The 24,049-nt window shown below is 36.1% G+C and overlaps 1 protein-coding gene across 2 annotated transcripts in view; it reads right to left on the reverse strand.

Annotated features, from left to right (window-relative positions):
- The window catches only part of znf609b (zinc finger protein 609b), a 57,993-nt gene that overhangs the window by 28,560 nt on the left and 5,384 nt on the right, over nt 1–24,049 (reverse strand). For both annotated transcript variants that reach the window (XM_051113881.1, XM_051113882.1), the window contains exon 2: nt 20,635–21,503. In XM_051113881.1, the coding sequence (XP_050969838.1) occupies nt 20,635–21,378 (744 nt within the window). In that variant the 5' untranslated portion in view covers nt 21,379–21,503. The remainder of the gene's footprint in view (nt 1–20,634; nt 21,504–24,049) is intronic.

A 24,049-nucleotide genomic window follows, 5' to 3' on the forward strand; every position in this document is an offset into this window, starting at 1 on the left:
ATTAAAGTGGCGCTGATAGCCTTGTGGGCAGCCCACCGACATAGAGCGCCTTTGCGCTTTGGGCGTCCCGTGTTCGAATCCCGACTCGAGGACCCTTCCCGATCCCGCCCCCTCTCTCTCCCACTTCGCTTCCTGTCACATCTGATCTGTCCTATACAATAAAGGCAAAAATGCCAAAAAAAACAATAAATCTTAGTGTGCATTAAAAAAAAAGTTGTGTGACTTTGCAAGACAGGATGACACAACCTGACTAACCAGCGGACCAATCTTGTTGCACAGCATTTGAAATGTTATGGTCATTCTTAAATGCCCGAGAGAAGTCAAAGCAAAGTATTTCTGTATAATTGCCTCTGAGAACTGTCTTACACAACTGCATTCCCACAACAGCAGCATCCAAATCCCAAAGAAATGACAGCATTTATTGTGTTTTGTCTGTGCACAACTAATTTATTATATATGAAAATTATTATGTTCACTGGCTTCTCCTATTTTTTTTAGTACTATTTAGTGCCAGTTTATCATGAAGTGACAATTTTGTTTTCTATGACTCGCGCATAAAACCTTGGATGGAAACCCAGCTACAGCGATTAAATCACCAGAGATCTACAAGTTGTGACTAACTGTTTCTACTCAACTTTAATCACTAACAGTTCCTGTCATTTATCTTCAAATCAACAAAAAAAGAAAAAGAAAAAAAATTGAAAATGAAGAACTGAACTAAAACACACACTTTGAATTATTTTTCAAAGATTGAAAAAGTATTACTAGTATGTTTTACAAGAAAACACTAGTTTAGTCTTCACTTTCATGCTCAATTCAATGTGTTACCTGCTGTTTCTTTGTAATTGTGAAATTTACTAACAATTTCAGAGTGAAAATTATTTTTACAATTTCTTTCAGTGTAATAGAAGATGGACAATGACTTCAGCTGATGTCAGTGTCTACATTTACATTTAAAATCATGTACACTACCAGTCAAAAGTTTTTGAACAGTAAGATTTTTAATGTTTTTAAGTCTCTTCTGCTCACCAAGTCTGCATTCATTTAATCCAAAGTACAGCAAAAACAGTCAAAGTTTGAATAACTGTTTTCTATTTAAATTTTTTTTTAAATGTTATTAATTCCTGGGATTTCAAAGCTGAATTTTTAGCATCATTACTCCAGACACGTGATCCTTCAGAAATCATTCTAATATTCTGTTTTGCTGCTCAAAAAGCATTTATTATTATTCTGTTTAAAACAGCTGAGTAGTCGTTTCTTTGTTTCTTTGATGAACAGAAAGTTCAGAAGAACAGCATTTATCTGAAATAGAAATCTTTTGTAACATTCTAAATGTCTTTATCATCACTTGTGATCAATTTAAAGCATCCTTGCTAAAAAAACAGTATTCATTTCTATAACTTCTGAAAGATCATGTGACACTGAAGACTGGAGTAATGATGCAGACAACTGAACTTTGATCACAGGAATATATTCAAATAGAAAACAGTTATTTTAAAAAACTTAAAAAAAAAAAAAAAAAAAAATAAAAATCTTACTGTTCAAAAACTTTTGATTGGTAGTCCAGATCAACATCCAGATTTTGTTGCTGTCAAATCTTACTAGGCAAGTAAATAACTATGTAATTTTTGGTCAGTTTTAACATTTTAACTTTTTAATAAAGCCTAAAAAAAAAATGTAAATTAAAAAAAAAAAAAAAAAAAACATTTTTTTTGGTATTTTCTCTCAATACTTCCATAGATTCATACAAGTGTCGCAAAGCCCCCTGCCTGCTTCTACATTAATTAAACTGTATGAAATCTGCATTAACAAAATAAAAAAGGCCTAATACAAAGAGCTGAATGTCGGCTGATGAAAGCACTGTGGCTCATTCTAGGAGTTTGATGATGTGGAACCTTTCAGGACTGTTAGAATAACAGACAGCACACATGCTTTAATGATGAGCGATCTTGTCAGCTAGTGAGAATGTTTTCTGTGAACAAAAATTCAGCTTGCTTGTTCGAGACACAGGAGATCCAGCTAATTTCACATTGCTTTGAGTGCTCTGTCAAACCACATCTTGCTTTCTTTTCTTAAATGCAAAAAGGGTGGCTGGAGGACCAAAAAAAAAGATCCAGATGTCAAGCCGAGCACTAATAATATGTAACAGATCAGAGGGTGAGAGTGATAAAGAGTAAAACAGACATGGAGGAGGGGGCAGCAGAGCAAATTCTTTCCCCTCCTCCATAATACCACCTCCTGGTGTGACTAGTCATTCACTAACAACAGTATCTATTACAATAATAATCCACATTCTTGTCAAGGTCACCCTCTCTGGAAAAGGCTGGTTTGAGAGGAAATCAGCTCAGAAGCACAGCCTCTCTGCTTCGTCATACACCTTTTCACAACCAATGCAAAAGCGCAACACGACTGCTGAGCGCCAGAATCAACATCCAGCGCTCCAGCAACATGAACTAGAACTTTGGCCTACAATCCTGGAGAAAAACAAGTCTATTTATAAGTCATTTTCCCAAATGCCCATTGTTGTGATCCATTTATGTTTGTTTTATGCACGTTAAGCAGTCTTTTTTACAACATCATCATTTATTTTTGCTTGCTGTCAAATTTTTTTTTTTGGAACTTTTACTCTTAAACTATAAAATATCCATAATAAAAATCTAAAACATTATGTATACAACTATAATAATAAAACAAAGTGAAAAAGAAACCAATTAATTTACTGTGTAAATTAAATCTGTTTTCAAGAACTATACTGTAATAATGTACTGAGTCAACTTAAAATAATTTGTTACCCGACTGCCTTAAAATTGAGTTCAGTCAACTCAAAGTTTAGTCAACATGAAATGTTAAGTTGTACTAAGTGACAACTTAGATATTTGAGTTCATTCATGTTTGTTTAGGCAAATCAGATAAGTTGTCACTTAGTACAACTTAACATTTCAAGTTGACTAAACTTATTTGAGTTGACTGAACTTAAATTCTGCGCTGTAACAATTATTTTAAATTGACTCAACAAATTATGTTTTTTTTTTTTTTTTACAGTATATGCCAGAGTTATTGTCACACCTTTAGTAAAGTTTTTGTACTTAACAGTAAAAACAACAACTTATCTTTATTGTGTTACTCACAATCAAGCTGCAATTTAAACAAATTATGAATTGGGGGGGGTTGTTTAAACATACATATACAATTCTTTATTGCTATCTATGGTTCCATAAAGAACTTCAACATTTGTGGAATATTTCCATTGCACAAAAAATTGCTTCTAGTTAAAACGGTTCTTTAGATTATTAAATGTTCCTCAAATTAAGAAAAAAAAAATTTTTAAAGGGATAAGTTCACCTAAAAATGAAAATTACCCCAGATTTACTCACCCTCAAGCCATCCTAGCTGTATATGATTTTCTTTTTTCAGACTACTGTTGGAGTTATACTAAAAAATGCCCTGGCTTTTCCAAGCTTTATAATGGCAGTGAATGGGTGTTGAAATTTTTAAGGCCAATAAAGTGTGTCTATTCATCATAAAAAGTAATCCACACAGCTCCGGATGGTTAATAAAGGCCTTATAAAGCAAACTGATGCATTTGTATAAGAAAAATATCTATCTAAATATGGAGGTAATCTTTTTTTTTTTTTTTTAAATACAAATCCTTGTTTTGTACTTCTAATTCATGACTGGTGTTTGCAGAAGCTAGAGATTTTAGTTTATCAAGTTTTAAAAATGTATATTTTTCTTACACAAATGCATCGATTGACTTCTGAAGGCCTTAATTCACTTCTCAGAGCCATGTGGAGCACTTTTAATGATGGATGGATGCACTTTATTTTGCTTCAAAATCTTAACATCCATTAACTGCCATTATAAAGCTTGGAGGAGCCAGGACATTTTTAATGTAACAGATTGTATTGGTCAGAAAAAAAGTAGGGATGGCGAAAACTAAAAAATTTCTTGACCGACCACCGAGCCTCATTAGCCGGTTGAAACCGGTTAACCGATTAGTTTAAAATATGGTACGCTATTTGAAATAACAGCCATTTCGAGCCGCGCCTGCAATTTCGCAACTCTGTCGCATCTCTCTGCCGCTCTGCCTCCCGCACACACACACACACACTGCCACTCACGTCACTTTTTTAAAATCCCCTACAGCGCGAAACATGAGTCCCGCAAACGCGGCGCCGAAGAGCTTGTTGTATGTAATCGTAGGACAAATGGCTCCTTAGTTTCAAATGGTTTGGGTACAAGGTGATCGCTTTGAAAATAAAGGCGTTTGTCTAGGTTAGAAGCTCATTTGAAACATTGCCACGGCTCATTTAAGAAAATGACAGCTCCGAAGAGACGCCGCTCTAACCTCGAGTGTTTTAGCCTGTTGCCTTTACTTTTCGCAAACCTTGTGAGCGCGCGAACCCAAACGCTGTGACCTCGCGCCAAATGTTTTTATTGGTTTATTAAGTACAAACAGGCGAGTTATGAAAAATTGAGTGTGAGGGATAATTTGTTCACTTAACACAAAAAGATGAGGAATGAGATGGCTAACTGTAGTAGCGTATAGTCCACTGTCTATAATAGCCTAATTTAGATATCACTTTTTTAACCGACTACCGACAACTTTGACCGGTTAACGTTGATACGGTCAACCACCGGTCAAACGGTCATCGGTTAACATCCCTAGAAAGAAGAGAGTCATATACACCTAGGATGGCATGAGAGTGAATAAATTATGAGGTAATTTCCATTTTTGGGTGAATTATCCCTTTAAGAACTGTTGACTGAAAGGTTCTTTGGGAACCCTAAATTGTTTTTCTGTGGTGTCACTGCGAACAACCCCTTTTGGAACTTTTATTTTTAAGAGTGTATAAATTGAATCTGAGCAAGACAAGCTATGTTTAAAGTATCATTTTCAAAACCGTTAATGCGACCACAGAATGCTTTTAAACACAATACAACATTTGAAATGTGGTGAGCATTTATGATTTGCAGGAAAAAATTACTTCTGTTCATTCTATGAGCTTAGATCAGTTGTGATGAGATTGAACTAAAACCAGACTGATTTAAGAACTTGAGTGAATTACGTCACTGTAAGACACACAGAATAAACATCTTACTACAAATTTCCGGTGTGCAATAGTGCACAATGACAGAACCAAACAATGTTTTATATACCCACTTACAAGACAAGTTGTTTTTCATGCTGCTAGATTTCCCTGGAGAACCACAAGCCAACTATTTATGGAAGTAATGCATTCTGCTGCTTCCTCTAAACAGAGGAAAGACTCTATGTGGGTGGTACTCCGTCTAACAGATACAACATATATACAGACCCATGGGAGCAACAGCCTTTTCACCATTCTCTGACCTCTGAGCTGAACTTGGGTCTAGTAAACTGAACAAAAGATGTTGGGAAAAACATCCAGTCACCCACAAACCCTTATTCTGAACTGGCTCTCAAGACACTGTTAGAAATGTCACGCAAAACAGCTTGAGTTGAGAAGATCAGTTTTTTGCTACAACACCTTTGTTAGGATTTTGTACTTCAGGCAATGGTTTTCAAATAATAGTGCAGAAATTTGCTTAAGGGTGACTTTGATAAATGATACTAAAGCAGAAACTGCAGGAACGTGTTGTGAATGACACTCTCTCCATTAATAACAGTATCAAGCAAACCAGAAATGAGCCCAAAAATTATAAAAAGATAACAAATTTCACATACTTAGAAGAATGTCGGAATGTTTAGAGTTGTCAATTTAACACACTGATTTAGTGGTTTTAATTACTTTTAACTTGACTTGGTGCCTCATAATGGTGAACACTGAAAAATCTATTTAATTTTACATTTAGGCTTAATTTTTGTAATGATCTCAATATTTACTGCACTAGACATATTGTACATTGAACTCTCCTTTTTTAGTTTTAAACTCTAGAATACAGAGTTGTCACATGACCTCCAATTTGTTACGCCCCCATAGTGATGAAAACAGTGCAAAGTTTCACTACAGGAGGCAACTCCCACAGAGATCACATCTTGTGACCTGATCTGTGAAAAACCCCAGCCATCCACTTATGGTGAAACTTAAGAGCTCACTTGAATAAATCTTTACCACACATTCTTTTGTATTTGCTAGGCTACTGAAATTTAGAAAGAGGCACATTGTATTCTGAGTAACAGTGTCTAAGAAATATTGCACAAGCCAAAACCAAGCTATTCTTTCACAACTGTTGGTCTTCTAGTTATTAGTCTACATTACTATCTAGAGACAATATCATTAACACTGGTCTGTATCACTGTGGTCACAGTTATAGTGCACATACAGTGAAATAGTCAGGTCAGGGTTGCATGGCTCTCCTACAGTGGCCGCCATTCAAACAGGAGATGTAGTGTGTACAGACTGTACATCTGGTTCTGATAAAGTGACTGTCAGGTCAACAGCTATATAGAACCACTTCACCATTTCATTCAGTTTAAGTATCAATGCCAAAGCACTTCTACACTACAGGTAAATACAACCCTAAAAGCCTGACAAATGGGTAAATTCAACAATGAAAAATGAAAAACCCAATTCACACATTCACACCACCAAGGCAGTTTTTGCTAAGGACAGTGAAGGATCCTTACCATCCTATGAGAGTTGAATGTTTTAAATTCCAGATTCTCTGGAATGCATTTTACTTTGAATAGCTGCAATTTCAAGCAAATAAGTAATCTGTTTGTAATCAGATTGATGGCTCAATCAGACTGAAAATGGTAGCCATGTAAAACGTGAATCTTCTTAATCAGATTCAGAAATATCTTGGTATTGTGGTACATGTTCACATGTCCTTTTAAAGGAGAAGTCCACTTCCAAAACAAAGATTCACATATAATGTACTCACCCCCTTGTCATCCAAGATTTTCATGTCTTTCTTTCTTCAGTCGAAAAGAAATTATGTCTGTGTATAATGGACTGGTATGGTGCTCCGATTTTGAACTTCCAAAATGCAGTTTAAATGTGGCTTCAAACGATCACAAAAGCGGTTGTAAAGGATCCCAGCCGAGGAAGAAGGGTCTTATCTAGCTAAACAATCGGTTATTTTCATTAAAAAAATACAATTTAAATACTTTTTATTCTCAAATGCTCGTCTTGCCTTGCTCTCCATGAACTCTGTGTATTCTGGCTCAAGAAAAACTCCAATCGTATTTTCTCCCTCAACTTCAAAAATCATTTCAAAATCATCCTACATCGCTGCAGAAGTACCGACACAAGTACACAGAAGATCAAACACCCTTAACAAAAAAGGTAAAACAGCGATATAGGGCAATTTCGAAGTTGAGGGAGAACATGAGATGGGAGTTTTTCGACATACCCTAACTGTCACGAACCGGAACAAAAACAGTCCAAGCAGAGTAAGACAAGATGAGAGTTTGGCATTAAAAAGTATATAAATTGTATTATTTTTATTTAAATAACCAACGTGTATGCTACATAAGACCCTTCTTTCTCGGCTGGGATCGTTTACAACCGCATTTAAACTGCATTTTGGAAGTTCAAAATCGGGGCACCATACCAGTCCATTATATAAAGAATTTCTTCATAACTGAAGAAAGAAAGACATGAACATCTTGGATGACAAGGGGGTGAGTAAATTATTTGTAAATTGTTGTTCTGGAAGTGGAGTTCTCCTTTGAAGTACTGTTTATATCGAAATCAGAATTATATTGTATCGACAGAAAGTAAGAAATATACCATAACAAAGTTTGGTCAAATGTATCCCTTAAAACTGATCTTTGATCATCAAAATGACATATTTAAATGTTTTGTCTTACAAAAATAATTTTCTCTATGCCTTAAAACAGCTTGATTGTAACTCTACACCCCTTGCCTCATTAACTATACACGGATCTATGAATATGCAAAATAGCCCCGCCCCCATGCAGTCACACCAGCTAGAGCCCCCATTAACTGAACTGCAGTAAACGCTATATAATGGCGAAACACGGATAATGACTGATAAAACTTGTTTTTACTAGCGGACAACTACAGTGGATACTGTAACATTTGTTAAAGTTACTTACTTGAAGTACTTGTTGTGCCCCCAAAATGCCTTGAAGACTCGAATGCAGCCTAGTTTGTGATTCCAGTTCGCGCCCCCGGGCATATGCGAGTTAAGCGCAGACGGCAATGCGGGAGAGGTGCGTCTGACTCCGGGCTACTTTTACACCGTTGCCAAGGGTTATTTTTCAAGTTAGCGGTTAGTGCCTAGCGGTTGTCCTCTATATGCTCTATTAAATGCTCTATTTAATACTTGGTTTTGTGCTGATAATCCTATTGGTATATTTTGCATGCTAATGGTAGGAATCTATCCTTTGACGTGGTTGGTTACTGAAGTTTGTGACAGCAAAAAAAGGGCTGTTTCAAACTGCATTTCTGGGACAGCCCCTGGGAAACTACAGTTTTAAGGAGAAACTACTCAGCAATGGTGTTAATTTATGGACTGGCGCATGGTTTGTCTAAAAGCATATTAAAAACACCACATAGACAAATAAACAACATAAAAATCTTGATTTTCACTACAGGGGGACTTTAAAATGGATATTCAAAATTGACTGCTTAGATAAAATAAAAAAAATTCCATTCAACATATGTAAAAAATTTTATAATATGCATAAAATGTAAGCAATTTTAACAGAAACTTCAAGTTAAATCAAACCGTTTTTTTAGTTCCACCAAAATTGCCAAATTATCAAAAAAATGAATACATTTTTGTTCAATATATTTCCTAAAAACCTGTGTTCTAAGCCAAGCATATTGTGATGAGGACAAGCTGTTAACAATCATTAGAAGTTCAGCTTTTAGTTTCAAAACAAGCTATTCATGTCATCTCCTCTAATCAATAAGAGCAGTTATTGGCATGAGCACAACGGTTCAGCCACAATAAAGCACCAGCCACATGTTTAAGATCAATATTCTTATCAGCATCATCTGTACTATCATTGCTCTATGGATCAAACCCTTTTAAGGGGCCCTATCCACATGTGAAATTCAATACAAACAAGCTAATACATTTAAAGGGACATTTCACCCAGAAAAGAAAATTCTTTCATTATTTACATGTTTTTCTTTTCTTCCACTGAAAAAGAATTCTATTAAATAGCTGTTTTGTTTCCATCCAGAGAAAAACAATTTAATTTACGGTTAAATAGGGTAACTTGAACATCAATCATGATCCCACAAATAAAATGTGAGAAGGTCGCAGTAGGGGGACGCAATTAACGCCGAGAACACTGTGCAGACTTACACTTTTAAAGACCGAGGGGAAGGGCAATGATTCATTAACAACTCCTGCAGTAATCAGTGTAACCTTCTGCTGAGTACAGAAACTCACAATATCAGGGAAAACACACTGATACTAGGCATATTAAAACATCATCAATCAGCTGCAGTCAGGTACAACAAGGAGTGACTAAGCAGTCGAACATGATTTACACATAAAACGCTTTTATCAGTTCCGTGCGTGCGCATCATTACAGCTGGTTACAGATTGACACCGCAGATAAAATGGCACAAAACTGGTTCTGGCCAGATGCTGTAAACACAATGGGCATGTCCTCTAATTTCACCTCATTTGATTGGATATTTATGGACACTTATGATGAAGCCAGGCACACAGTTTTGGAGTAAAGCCCACAACTGTTAGCACTCCAGCCACAGTCAGAGTAGAATTTATCAAGAGGCAAAGATTTTGGTTTATTCCGTCTATCATGGTTACACACTCACATGAGGCCGGTATGCTATGCAGTCACAAAAATGTGCCGTTTGCATGTGTTTTTAAGCACTGCGGTTTAAAAACAACTGATTTTAAGCCGTTAAAACGTAATCAGAAGCGAACGAGAACTCATATGGCTATATGTGCATGCTACCTAGATTGAGCGCTGTCAGAGATGCGGGCGCGTGTGAAGACTGCTCATAGAGCGTAGGAGTATCGAACAGAGTTATTTTTGCCATTTTATAGACCTTGAATGCTTAAATACACTTGTAAATGCCCATCTTTGCAAGTATCCTCATAAGTACAGTCATTTAAGTTTTAGTAAAAGCAAACAGCTGAAAAAGAAAACACACGTGTAACCTACCTGATCTCATGACGAAAACATACCTGTGAGAACTCAAAATACGTACCAAAAAGTAAACATCACTGCAGTTTCCAACAGAAATTAACACTAGAGGCGGTAAAACAGCGAGCGCTTGTAATCGTTTTCATACACCGTCATGATTACAGCGCTGTACGTTTCGCTTTCCGGATGTAACAAATTTGCTTGGTAGCTAATATGGCACAGAATTGGACTTATGATGTGGATCCTTGGGTACAAATCCTGTGAAAAACATGATTCACGAAGAAAGAGCAGAAAGATGAGAGATCGAAAAACAAGCTTGCAAATGCGTTTTTACGTCACAATCACTTTTGTTCATACTATCAGGTAGGTTTAGGTGTAGTGCAGATGGTACGTTATTTTAAAACGTCACGGAGCATTAGAGTTATGGTGCCACTCAACGGACATTTCAAGTCAGAACTGCGGTGACACATACAAAACCGACGTCACATAAAAAGTCACATAAGACACTTTTAATGCCACTCAGTGGACATTTCACATTGAATGCCTCAAGAAACATACATGGCGCTATTTATGTCTTGCGAAAAAGTTCCCACAGGTACGTTTTCATAATCATATCAGGTTGCATGTAACAGTATACTGAATCAGGGCAGCTCTTAAAGTGACAGCAGTCTAATATTCCTGCTGTCTGTCATTTATGTTAAACAAACAACAGAGGAGAGAAAATCTCACTGCTCTTGACTAAATCACATTTGTAACTTTAATAAGAAGAAATGTATATTTAATTTACACAGTGAAGAACATGCAGTATTGTTATGCATTTGATTACTTTATACAATATATGTAGCATTTATTTATTTGTTCTACTGTAGTTTTTGTCCTATTGCTTTTAATTAGTTTCTTATTCTTTTTTAATCGCTAACTTTATACTTGTCTTCAGTGAGCTTGTGTTGTTGTTTTTTTATAATTTAGTTTTTTAGTATTTTAGTATTAGCTTTTTTGTGATATTGACACTGGTGACAAGAACTATTTCTATGGTATCAAAAATGTTGATATCATAAAGACCTTATTTAAAGCAAAAACAACTATACTGTGATATATATATCGCTACCGTGAAATAAAATTACTCATATCGTGAAAAGATTTTGGTAATATCGCCCATTCTAATTTTACCCTCATAATTTTACACTTGCATGTTTTCTTCTTCTTCTTAAATATGCATTATTTAGCCAGATTTAGTGAATAACAGCTTTTCGTTATCAAGAAACCAAAATTTCAGGAGCCCCATGCCAGTGAAACTTCACAAAACTCAAAACACTTCCCACTAAACAAACATTTCACAATATTCAATAAAACACCAGTGAAATATCACTAAAGCTGCACGATTAATTGTTAAAAGATTGCAATCTTGATTCAAACACCCATGCAATCCCTTTTTAAATGACAACAATTCGTCCGTGTCTATTAAACCTTTGACAAAATAATAACGTTTGTGTCAATTGCATTAAGTGACTGTTGTCACCGAATCATTCAGTCAAGAGATTCGTTCAAAAACGCTGATTCATCCATTAAAGAAACAAGTGAAGTATTTATGAGTGAGTCATTGAATCATCCACTCAAACCACTTTTTCATCGTAATATTAAAAATTGGTGTATTAAATACATTTAAAATGGGTGTATTAAATACATTTAAATACATATATTTTAAAATGTTCATTCTAATTCATTCTAATTAATTAAACACTTTTAAACAGACTGCAACAATATTTTGTTTAGTTCAGAATCGTAGGAGAATCATGATCTAAATTTGAGACAAAAAAAAAAAAAAAATTGTGATTCTCAGTTTATCCAGAATCATGCAGCTCTAAATATCACAATACTCAATGTCACATTTCTAATAAAAAGTACATAAAATTAGCTAATTAAATCATCCACAACATATGCAGCCTTCAAGTATTTCTTGGTAGTGCAAACGTTGCATTGCAAAGTGTTTTTTTTTAATCAGTAATTGATCAATATGCACCAAATAAGAACCAAACGTGTTACTGCAGAAATACTAAAACTGATACCGAAACGTCATTTTAGTATCAACTTGGTACCAGCACATTCAAATTCCCTACTTTGAATATAACACCTTATATGGATTACATTTTTCATACATTTTTCATTTGAAGCCCTGCTGACAGAACATTCTGCTAAATAACTCATTGGGTCTCCCATGGAAGATGGATAGGCAAATGGGTCTGGAGTGACGTGAACTAAATTTGTTTTCAATTATTCTGTCGAAAACATCTATATTTAAAGATCCATTGTGAAACCAACTTTTCACTATGCAACTTTCCAACAGCAACAACCATAATTAAAGCATTACACATTTTTTGAGAAGCTCAGTGATCTCTCTTAACAGCAGATACATTGTTTTGTAGAATTATGTGGATGAGCTCAATGTTCAGAGCAAACAGAGGGGTGGCACCCAGGGCTGTGGTCATGGCTGACACTGATTATGGGAACATGGGAGTACGGGAATATGAGCCTTTCATCTCACATGTGCGCTCTGCACCCCTGAAGCAGCGAAACATACTTCACAGCACGTTCTCTCCACGTAAAACATGCATAGCATTACATGACGTAATGAGTAGCTGAGACTGTGGGGAGAAAAACCACTACTCTCAGCAGCAAGGCAGCAATAGTGTTGCTGAATTGCTTAATTCATTCAGGGGCTCCCATGACGAGAGGGTGTGAAATAGCGAAATAAACAGAAAATGAATGTGAGACACCGAAAAAAAAATGATTTTAACAAAAGCGCACTATTCAGCACATAACAGCCAAGAGAAATAAATGTTTTATTTTATTTCAAACAGACAAACAGCTACCAAATATTTGAAGAAATCAGTGAAGTGGCCAGATATCAGAACTGGCCAACATTTTTGAAATCGGTCTATAATTTAGATGGCTGATATGTAGTTTGTTTGTACATTTTTCTTATTTTGCTTAAATATCTTTTTTTTCCCTTTTAGTACTGCCATTCAGCTACAGAAGATACTTACAAGTTTCCCAGAAGACAAAATAAGTTAAATTAACCCTGATCTTCAAATTCTAAAAGTCTTCACCCCCGGCTCTTATTGCATTGTGTTTCCTTCTGAAGCATCAGTGAGCGTTTGAACCTTCTTTAATAGTCCCCTCAGTTGTCCTCAGTGTTCAAAAGATTGATCTTAATCATACAGTCATAGTTGGAAAGGGTTAAATTACACAAAAATACTGAAAAACCAAAGAATTTGTGGGACCTAAAGGACTTTTCTGAAGAACAGCAGGCAATTCAGAATAAACGAGGGACTCAAAAAAACACAAGCGTGTGTAAACTTTTGAACGGGGTCATTTTTATAAATTCAACTATTATTTTCTCTTGTGGACTATATGTAAACATCTTTGATTTGAATGCCTTATTCAGGACAGTACTAAATAAAAAAATAACATGCATTTGGTATGATCCTTTCTATTTTGGTAAAATAATTAACATTTTGCAGATTCTTTAAGGTGTATGTAAACTTTTGACCTCAACGGTATAATTGCATTTTTAACGCATTTTTCAATAATCCAACAGAGATGACAAACAACAGACAAGCCACTGAACCAGTAAGAAGAGTTAAGACATTTCAGATTCAATTACACCATCATAACTAGTACCAGAGCTGACTTTTACGCAACATTTCATGCCAATATGCATAGATGTGTAAATTGCGAACTAAAGCAGTGCTAGACACAGGCTGGATTGTCTCGTGCACAAAGCAATGCTAAATCATTCTGTCGCTGAAATCTTCAACAATACCCTCTAATCTTCTTAAAAGGATCTTTCCAGTGACACTAACCTCATTAGAGCAAGAGTAACTCGACACACAATGCCAGAGCACAAAGATGTTAAACACACCACAAGACTAAGCAACAGTGAATGGCAGCTCTTTACACATTCTGCGGTACAAGAAAGATGTATGAATAAGATCTTGCGATTTTCTTGATCAAACAATAATGTTCCACTTTTCATAGCAGCCCAAGGGCTTAAAGTATTGTGCTTGTCAAAATGAAAGAACCGCCATTACAAAGAGATTCATGATGGTCCAGTGCCCACCCCCACAACACTGGGTTACTTTATACAACAGCTGTTTTTGCTAAAGGAGGAGGCTAAATAAATGTTCATTTCAGCAAAACAACGTGCTGCACATGCTACGCATTATGTCAAGTTTTCTACAAAAATTACAGCCAAACATTGCAAGTTACCACTCTTATTCTGTACAGCGAGAGCTGTTCAAACGAGCGCTAAACGAACTACAACACATCCCAAATTCATAATATGCATCCTAAGCAGTCGGCCAGAGTAGGATTAGTGCATCTGAAACATAATGCATAATGTATGCCAAAAGATTCTGGGATGATGAACTGTTTGCAGTGGATTTCTGAAAGTGTGCTTCAGGCTAGTATTGTTCACGAAACTCTTTGTGCAATCAAACGGGACTATGCAGCATATCTCTTTCAACTCTTTTATCTGCAGGACTGAAGCTGAAACTGTTTTAATAAAGATGCACAACACACTGGAACCATATTGGCTAAGAGGCGATATTAGGGTTTATTTTTTTTTTAAATAGCTTTTTTTTTTTTGATTGAACAAATAAATTGTGGATGCTCATTTCCATTGTTTTTTTAAAATTGTTTTTGCAGTCATCTACCTTTAACACTAAAGTGATGGTGCTAGAAAATGGCAAAAAATGTAACTCTTTACAATAACTTTTTATTGTGTTAGGATACTATACTACGATTCTGCCCTGTAATATTTTTTAACAGACGTTTTGTTGAGCAGATCTCAAAAAGAACAGCTATGCATATTTCATACTGTACATTATAAATGTTGAAATTGTTCCATTAAAAAAAAATGTAATTCTGTCAATTACTCAACCTCATGTTATTCCAGACCCGTATGAATTATGTTTATCTTTGAAACACAATGAAAGTCCATGTAAGAAAAAATTAACGATTCAAATAGTTCTTCAAAAAGCAAGCAGTTTGAGTGTCCGTTTTCCATATTTCCTCTACGCATGTGTGTTGATCAACTGTTCATATTTGAAGAATAGCCTAAATTAAATCTGTACATAGTATAAATGTGTGACCCTGGACCATACACTGCTATATTTGTAGCAATAGCCAAAAATACATTGTATGAGTCTTTTTTTATCTTTTCTAAATTATCTTTTCTTTTATGCCAAAAATCATTAAGATATTAAGTAAAGATCAGGTTCCATGAAGATATTTTGTAAATTTCCTAACATAAATATATCAAAACTTAATTTTGGATTTAGACAACTTAAAAGGTGATTGATTTAGACAACTTAAAAAGATTTTCTCCATATTTAGATTTTTTTGCACCCACAGAATCCAGATTTTCAAATAGTTGTATCTCAGCCAAAATATTGTCCTATCCTAACAAACCACACATCAATGGAAAGCTTTGGAAAGCATATTTATTCAGCTATCAGATCTCAATCTCAATTATGACAGTTTTTTTGGTCATGGTCACATATCTCTTCAGAAGCCTTAAACAGTTTGATTCATGTTGATTACGATCATAATGTTTTTAAGAACTTGTTGAATCAATTCAAAATCATCAGTTTTGTTACGCAGACTTTAAATGGAACAACAAAAACCAGTCAGGTTTCTTTCAAAATATCTAAGTTTCTATTTGCGTTTCGAAAATGAACTGAAGCCTGGATTAGAACAATATGAGGATGAGTAAATGATGACAATTTTTTATTTTGGGGTGTACTAACCTTTTCAATTTTACAATTTCACTTTAGAATTTACAAGCACTACAGTACTGAGAGAAAAAAAAAAAGATTTCTTTTTTTTTTTTTTTTTTTTTAAACAAAATAGTTCATTTAACTCATTTTAGGCCAAAAAAATTAAGATAATTGGCAACTTATTGGTACTTCCCAGAACATTTCTTTTGAAGGTGTATTTTTCTCTGTTGAACCAACAATTAATGCTTCATACAAAGGAAATCAAGATTTTTGAGGAAAACATTCCAGGATTTTCCTCTATGCAGTGGACTTCAATGGGGATCAACGGGTTGCAGTTTCCCAAAGTGTCAATGCCATTTAAAAGGGCTCTACAAGATCCCAGGCGAGGAATATGGTCTTATCTAGCAAAACAATCGGTCATTTTCTAAAAAATAAAAATGCATATGCTTTTTAACCACAAATGCTTGTCTTCCACTAGCTAACTTCAAGCATTGCATAATCACATTGAAAAGGTCATGTGCAGTTAATTCTTCGTCTGAGTAGTTTGGTTCAAAAAGGTAGGGTAGGGTAGGATAGCATCTTATTTTCTCCTCTACCTTCAAAAAAAAAAAAATAAATAAATCACGTTTTTTTGTAAAGGGTGTTTGACTTTCTTTGCACGTTCGCTTTGTAAACACTGGGTCGGTACTTATGCCTATGTCATGTGTGTCCTTTTCAACACGACTACATAACGCATGAAGTCGAGCTAGTGCAAGACAAGCATTTGTGGTTAAAAAGTATATACATTTTTATTTTTTTTAGAAAATGGGCAATAGTTTCGCTAGATAAAACCCTTATTTCTCAGCTGGAACAGTGTAGAGCCATTTGAAGCTGCATTAAAACTGCATTTTGGAGCTTCAACCCATTGGCTCCCACTGAAATTCACTATATAGAGAGAAAAATCTCCCCCAAGAATGTATTTTCGACTCAAGAAAGAATTAACGTTAACATCTCAGACGACATGGGGGTGAGGAAATTATCAGGAAATTTTAAATCTGAAAGTGAGCTAATGCATTAAAGTATCGTTTAATATGGCAGTAATGTGTCCCAATTAATACTTACACTTTTAGTAGTGCAAGCATGTGAACTGTGCAAGAGCCCTGATTTCTTCACCAGCCCTCTTTCGCCTCAGTGGAACTGTGGGAGCGCTGACAAGCTCCTTAGTGTGTAGGAAGTTAAAGACTTCATCCACTTACAATGCAACCCCCCCTCCCCCTCTTTCATTTAGCCAGGTCATTTGTTCCCCCTTCTCCTTCCTCTGGCCCTCGAGTGGCCTTTTTTTCTCAGCAGATCCGAGCAGAGCACCTTCCAACCTTTCGCGAAGCTACAAGCAGACTTCACCGCTGGCATTTAACACATGATCTCTCCCACCTCCGTTTAGAAGCACTGCGGCAACTCGAGGCATTCAACAGTTTTCTCTCATTTATTCATTCCTTCCCTCATTTATCGGTCTCTGTTTGTTTATCCCCCTCTGTTCTGCCCTCTAGCTTTCTCTCTGCTCACATTGAGAGGTGAAATGAGGCATGCTGGAAATTTGCTGGCTGACAATGGAGGACAGCTGCTCTCACTGCTCAAGCCTTTCATGAGCTGAATTAGCAGTGCGAGCTCGCCGCGCTCCCTTCCCCCACCCTTGCTGCTGGCTTTAACACCCATCCAGACATACTAGCAGTCGCCATGTACAAAGCTGAGGGAAAAGCACCACGAAAAGGCTTTGTTTCTCAGATCTGCCGCTGCTTTAATGGCTGATATTTTGCCACCTTGAGGTTTTTAATCAATTACCAATTGTATGCCGCATCATGAGCCAAAACAAAATCCCACAACATTTTAAATGCCATCAAAAAACACCAAACTGAACATGTTTGAACACAGTATTACCAACACTAAATAATTAGAGAATGACGTACTGGATTTTGGAGATACCAAAAACTACAGTGGGGAAATAAAAAATACACTGGATCATTCCGTGTCAATTCAACTAGAGGTCCCCTGCTCAAATTTTAAATTTTGCTAAAAAATGTCTTTCTTTCTGAAGAAAGATAGACATGTATAGTGATGAAAGTCAAAATATTAAATGTCATTGAATACTTACTGAGTAATCCACTATTTTGTAGAGGGAGGTCAAAATGGCAATTTTCACCTCAGATTCAGTTACGTTACAGGGGGGTAAAAATGATTTCAGAAAGATAGCAGCATCATTATCTTATTTTTAATGTAAATGTACTTTTAGAAAAGTGTACGAAGAACTAGAATCTAAAATCATATTGTGATATCTTTAATACTTCTTGAGTTATAGTCACACAAAATTTGGGAAAAGAATATTTATGGCACTTCGACAGTATGTTCAGTGCAGTTGTCTTGACAGAAAGAAACGAGATACATCTGTAGTTTTAACATTATTTGTTCTTCAGACGTTCCTCTTTAAAAGAAAATAAGTGTCGTATTTTTACAAACTGACCCACATTTGGTTTTTGACCACTGAAAATGTGGAAATTTTAACTATTTACTCTTGGAGCCATATTGAAATTCTAATATCTCTGAAACCGAATCTCATAAAGCATTAAAAATAAAGACGCCAACGGGAAAGTCTGTTAAGACCCAATATCTAAAAGGGCATTAAGATATCTTTAATACTTCTTGAGTTACAAGCATGCAAACTTTGGAGAAAAACTTGAAAAGTGCCATTTCCCCATTTTTGAATAGTCACCATTGGCACATGCAACAAAGATTGCTAAAGTCAACAGATTTTATTAATAGAACTAACAATTTCTATTAATAATCCTGCCATCTTTCTGAAGTCATTTTTACCCCCCCTGTAACTTGCCATTTTGACCTCCCTCTACAAAATAGTGGATTACTCAGTAAATATCTATCCATGACATTTAATATTTTGGCTTTCATCACTATACAAGTCTATCTTTCCTCAGGAAAAGTATTGACAAAATCAAAAATTTGAGCCAGGGAAGTTTTTGAAATTTGGTTGATTTGACACGGAATGACCCTACTGTGTTTTCCCTCTAAAATGATATGAAATACCAGTGTACACTTAACACTCACAACATAAAAAAAAAAAAAAAAAAAAAAAAAAAAAAAAAAAAAAAAGTATATCTCAGTTGAAGAATCACTACCAATTTATTGCACGATTCATTTCATTCCTATTTTGAGTTTTAAATACTGTAATTACTTAATATCCACTTGACCTAAGAGGAAATAGTTATGTGATTTTGAACAATCACCAGGAAGCAAAGATCTCCTTTGTACTGACACGTTTCCAAGAAAACTGCTCACTGGAAATCTGGAAAAAGTGCAGGATTTGGCTTTGAGTTACAGCATTTGGGGCATCAATACAACATTCACTCTGAAATTATAGTTACAGATCTAATCTACCACAGATTTAACTTGTCACAGCATGTCACTGAAAAGACAAAAACACTTAGGGAGTGACCTTAAAATAGGCTTTGAAACCATTTACAAAAAAAGTCACAGGGTAGGGGTGACTGGAATTTAAATGTTGGCCAATTCACGTAACAAAGCACAACAGTAGTAAACATAATCCTGAAATTAATATGTCAATCCGCAGTTGTTCTTTTAGCCGAACAGGATGTACCTGCAAAAAGTTACATCATTAAGCTTTATGCAGATAAAAGGCCAGTGTAGAATTTACAAACAAACACTGGCATCACTTATCTCCTTAAGATCTAAAACTGGATTTGAAGCTTTAATTGGAATTTCCTTCCCAATTTTAATGATCCCCAGAAGCACAGAAGCTCTTCTGTTCTGATTAAAAGCTTGTATACAAGCAGTTAAATGACCTTCTTCCAGCCCTTCCCCCACTGCAAGTTTAGGCCAGTGGGGTTAGGAGGGTCTGAGCTCTTTCCCTACCCCCCCCAGCCACATCTTTGGCTCTTGGGATTAAGCAACATAGACAGTCAAACCAAGCCTAAACTTCCCTCTATTCACAGATCGAAACAACAGGAGGAAAAAGAAAATCAAGGCAAACATTTTGTAATGTAATAACGTTAGCATAATACTGTGAATATTGCGTCTCTTTACACAAACTAATGACAATTGTGACCTAAACCACAAAACCACTCCTAAGTAGCACGAGTATATTTGTAATTGCCAAAAATACACTGTATGGGCCAAAAATCATTAGGATATTAAGTAAAGATCGTGATCCACAAAGATATTTTGTAAATTTCCTACTATAAATATATCAAAACTTAATATTCATTGCTAAGACAAACAACTTTGGATAACCTTGAAGGAGATTTTTTTTAATATTTCAATTTTTTTGCACCCTCAAATTCCAGATCTTCACTTTGTTGTATCTCGGCCAAATATTGTCCTATCCTGACAAACCATGCATCAACGGAAAGCTTATTTATGTGATGTATGTTTTAAGATGATGTATACCTTATGACTGGTCTCGTGGTCCAGAGTCACAATTTATTTTTTTCAAAAAGTGCCACAACCTAGTGGTTAAATAACCAAGATGCTTATTTGAGTAATGAGTAACATTTACTCAGTTTGCTTCCCCCTCTTTTGGACATTATTTCCAGTCTTGTCTTTACTATCTGATCCATGAAAGCTTCAAAAAATGTCAATTGAAAAGCAGAGGAAACAACTTGCATCCACGTCGTTAATATTGACTCGCGTTATCAGTACTTCAATAACACAATTTCCATTAGCTGCTAAACGGTTCAAATACACAAGCGGGCCACCCGCGCTTACCTTTTCATTCTTCACCTTCTTCAAAGCTCTGCATTCACCGTCAAGCTCCTCCGGCTCCGATTTAATAGCTAACGGAGAGACAATTCCAACAGTTTCCAGAGCGTTATTCCCAAGTTGCTCTGTCAGAGCCATGTCTGCATTTTGAGTACTGTCAAAGGGCGTGTTGCGCGTGCTTCCAAATGCTTGAGCGTTTGCTACTATCTCCTTTTCAATTGCCACGACCGCAACTGGTCCGCTTTCGCTTTTTTCTTTCTTGTTTTTCCCGCTCGATACTTCCTTCTCCTTTTTGCTGTTGGGGACACCGCGCGAGGCCTTGGCGCCCTTCTCTGCGCCTTTTCCAGGAGCGGAGTTGCCGCCTCCCGAACTCCCTGTCGCACCAGTAACCTCCCCTTGGGTCCGTCCCTGATGGTCCTTTTTTGCTCCATCCGCAGCTGGAGACTTGCTGCTATTGTCTTTAGAATTTTTGTTGCGTTTGGATTTCGATTTGCTCTCTTTGCCCTGAGGGGCGCTCACCGGGCTCACGAACTTGATATTGTCTGGCAGAGCCGCTACTGCGCTAGGTGGAGCTGCCATTCCCCCTCCGTCCTTGGTGCCAGACATCTCGAGTTTGTCCTTCTCTAGGTCAGCGTCAAGGTCGATAATCAGATTTCCAACCCCGATATCCCACTCATCACCGCTGTCGTAAGTGTCCACCGCATTCGAGTCCACACCTTTCCCGCCTGCAGTGCCACCACTTAGGGACATTTTAGTGCCAGCGGCCCAGGTTTGTCACAGTAACGTCTGATTCCTCAGACTGCCAGGGTGTGGGGAGAAGGAGAACAGTAGCCTCAACGTATTGACGTCAACTTCCCAGTCACCCACATTTTGCCCTAGAGGAGAGACATACAAAAGGGATTATCTGACTTGAAATTGTAGTCTGAAAATGAAACGGTAAGCGATGAACCTGCAGCACTACACTTACCACACAAGAGCAAACATAAAACATGACTAGCAACTGTAAACAGTTAGTAAACCAAACATTTTCCTGAAACTTCTTTATGCATGATGCAATCAATCTTTTCCAAGGTATTTTTGAGAAACCCAACAGAAAGGCTTGTGTTGTTGCTGTTGTTTAAAGGTACACAGCATTGTTATTTCATCACATTCAAATTAAATTTCAGTAGCACTTCATTTTACAATCCTGTTATGCATGCATATATGTGATCCTGGACCACAAAACCAGTCATAAGCGTCATATATCAGATTCACAAAGCTGAATAAATAAGCTTTTAAATGAGTTTGTTAGGCTGAGGCTGAGATACAACTATTTAAAAATCTGGAATCTGAAGGTGCAAAAAAACAAATCTAAATACTGAGAAAATTGCCTTTAAAGTTGTCCAGATGAAGTTCTTAGCAATGCATATTACTAATCAAAACTTTCTGATATATTTACGGTAGAAAATTTACAAAGTCTCTTCACGGAACAGGATTTTTACTTAATATCCTAATGATTTTTGGCATAAAAGAAAAATCAATTTTGACAGTGCATTTTTGGCTATTGCTACAAATATACCCATGCTACTTATGACTGGTTTTGTGGCCCAGGGTCACATATTATGTGCATATATTAGTTATAACTGTGTAATAGCTAGGTCCTAACCCTAAACCTAAACTTAACCCATGTTAAGTCCATGTAGTTACCTTACATTACTCAGTACTTTCTTGATTGTACATTGTTAGAGCATGTACAGTAAAATAAAGTGCACACCACACTTCAACTTATGTAAATATCTTCTGTTGCTGTGGAATTTGGCGAAGACACACTTGCAAAAGAATTTATAAACAACACTTGTGGTAGAAGCAATACTTTGTACTATGCATTCAGATGCAAATGTGCAGAGCACTGTCAGTAAAAATACATGAAGTTGAAACTGCAAAGTTTGCAACATCAAAATACATCATAATTTGGTGCTTATGAAGACGTTGAACTTTTTTTACATACACACACACACACAAACACACACACATTTACACAAACAAATACATGTTAAACAACATTTTAGATTAACTAGTAAAGTGAAAGAGACTGATATATTGGCCAAGATAATTATTCGGCCATTTGTGACCCTGGACCACAAAACCATAAGGTCAGTTTTTTGAAATTGAGATTTATGAAGCTAAATAAATAAGCTTTCCATTGATGTATGGTTTGTTAGGACAGGATAATATTGACAGAGATACATCTATTTGAATATCTGGAATCTGAGGATGCAAAAAAAAAAAAAAAAAAAAAAATCTAAATATTGATAAAATCGCCTTTAAAGTTGTCCAAATGAAGTTCTTAGAAATGGATATTACTAATCAAAAATTAAGTTTTGATATTTATGGTAGAAAATTTACAAAATATCTTCATGGAACATGATCTTCACTTAATATCCTAATGATTTTTGGCATAAAAAAAAAGATGATAATTTTGACTTATACAAAGTATTTTTGCCTATTGCTACAAATATATCCGTGCAGTCCAAGGACACAATTTAATATTACAAACTGGAATTTCCATCTTTTGCCATTTCCAAAATTATGCCAACAGATAATAAACATTTTAATGAGTCTCTCATTTGCATTTCCATTGCATTATATTTGCCAGAGGCAATCGCGCTCTCAAGATCTTGGCATTTGCCATTGCAAGACCTATTACCACTTGACCACTATTTTAGTCGTTAGCAAACGTCTATATCTTGCAAACAAAAGCACAGATCAGTACACGCTAAACAGCGAGCAAGGTTTAAATAACAACAGTGACATTTTGGCAAAGACATTGCCTTCGAAATGAAAACTGATGTGTGAAATTGTAAGCATTTTGACCCATATTATGTCGCTTAAGAGCACGTGTCTCTTGATATTGGGCTTTATTCAAAACCTGATGTCTGTAAACTAATTAAAGCGACCATTCTTTTTCACAGGTCATCTCTGCTTAGCGAGGGACCGGCCAAATAAGCTCACACAAGTCAAAGGAGCATGCACTTTGACCTCTGACAGTGTAAATAATTAACACTCAAGTCCACAGAATTTGTCCTGCAGTGCTATGGGGCCCAGGGCTGGAAAGAGCTGGAAAGCAACTTAAATGACCACAGTGTTCTAATAAAACTAAATCTGTGCGAATCTGATTAACTCATGTTAGTCTATCCATGTTTGAAATGCTTCACCAAGCTTAACTGCAGATCAGTTCAGCGAGCAGCAGGCTTTGTTCAATAAGCTAGAGCTTGTATCAGCCTTTCATTTAGTTTCATAAAGTTTTCACAGGTCTCTAATCATCACAAAAGCCAAATAGTGGCACTGAATATAAGTGATGTTATTTCAGACAATGTAATTACCTTAATTAAGTTAAATTAATCTCACATCTCGAAATTGACTGTGCTTCTAGTTTGAATGC

Source organism: Labeo rohita, chromosome 7 (assembly GCF_022985175.1).
Source record: "Labeo rohita strain BAU-BD-2019 chromosome 7, IGBB_LRoh.1.0, whole genome shotgun sequence".
NCBI lineage: Eukaryota > Metazoa > Chordata > Actinopteri > Cypriniformes > Cyprinidae > Labeo > Labeo rohita.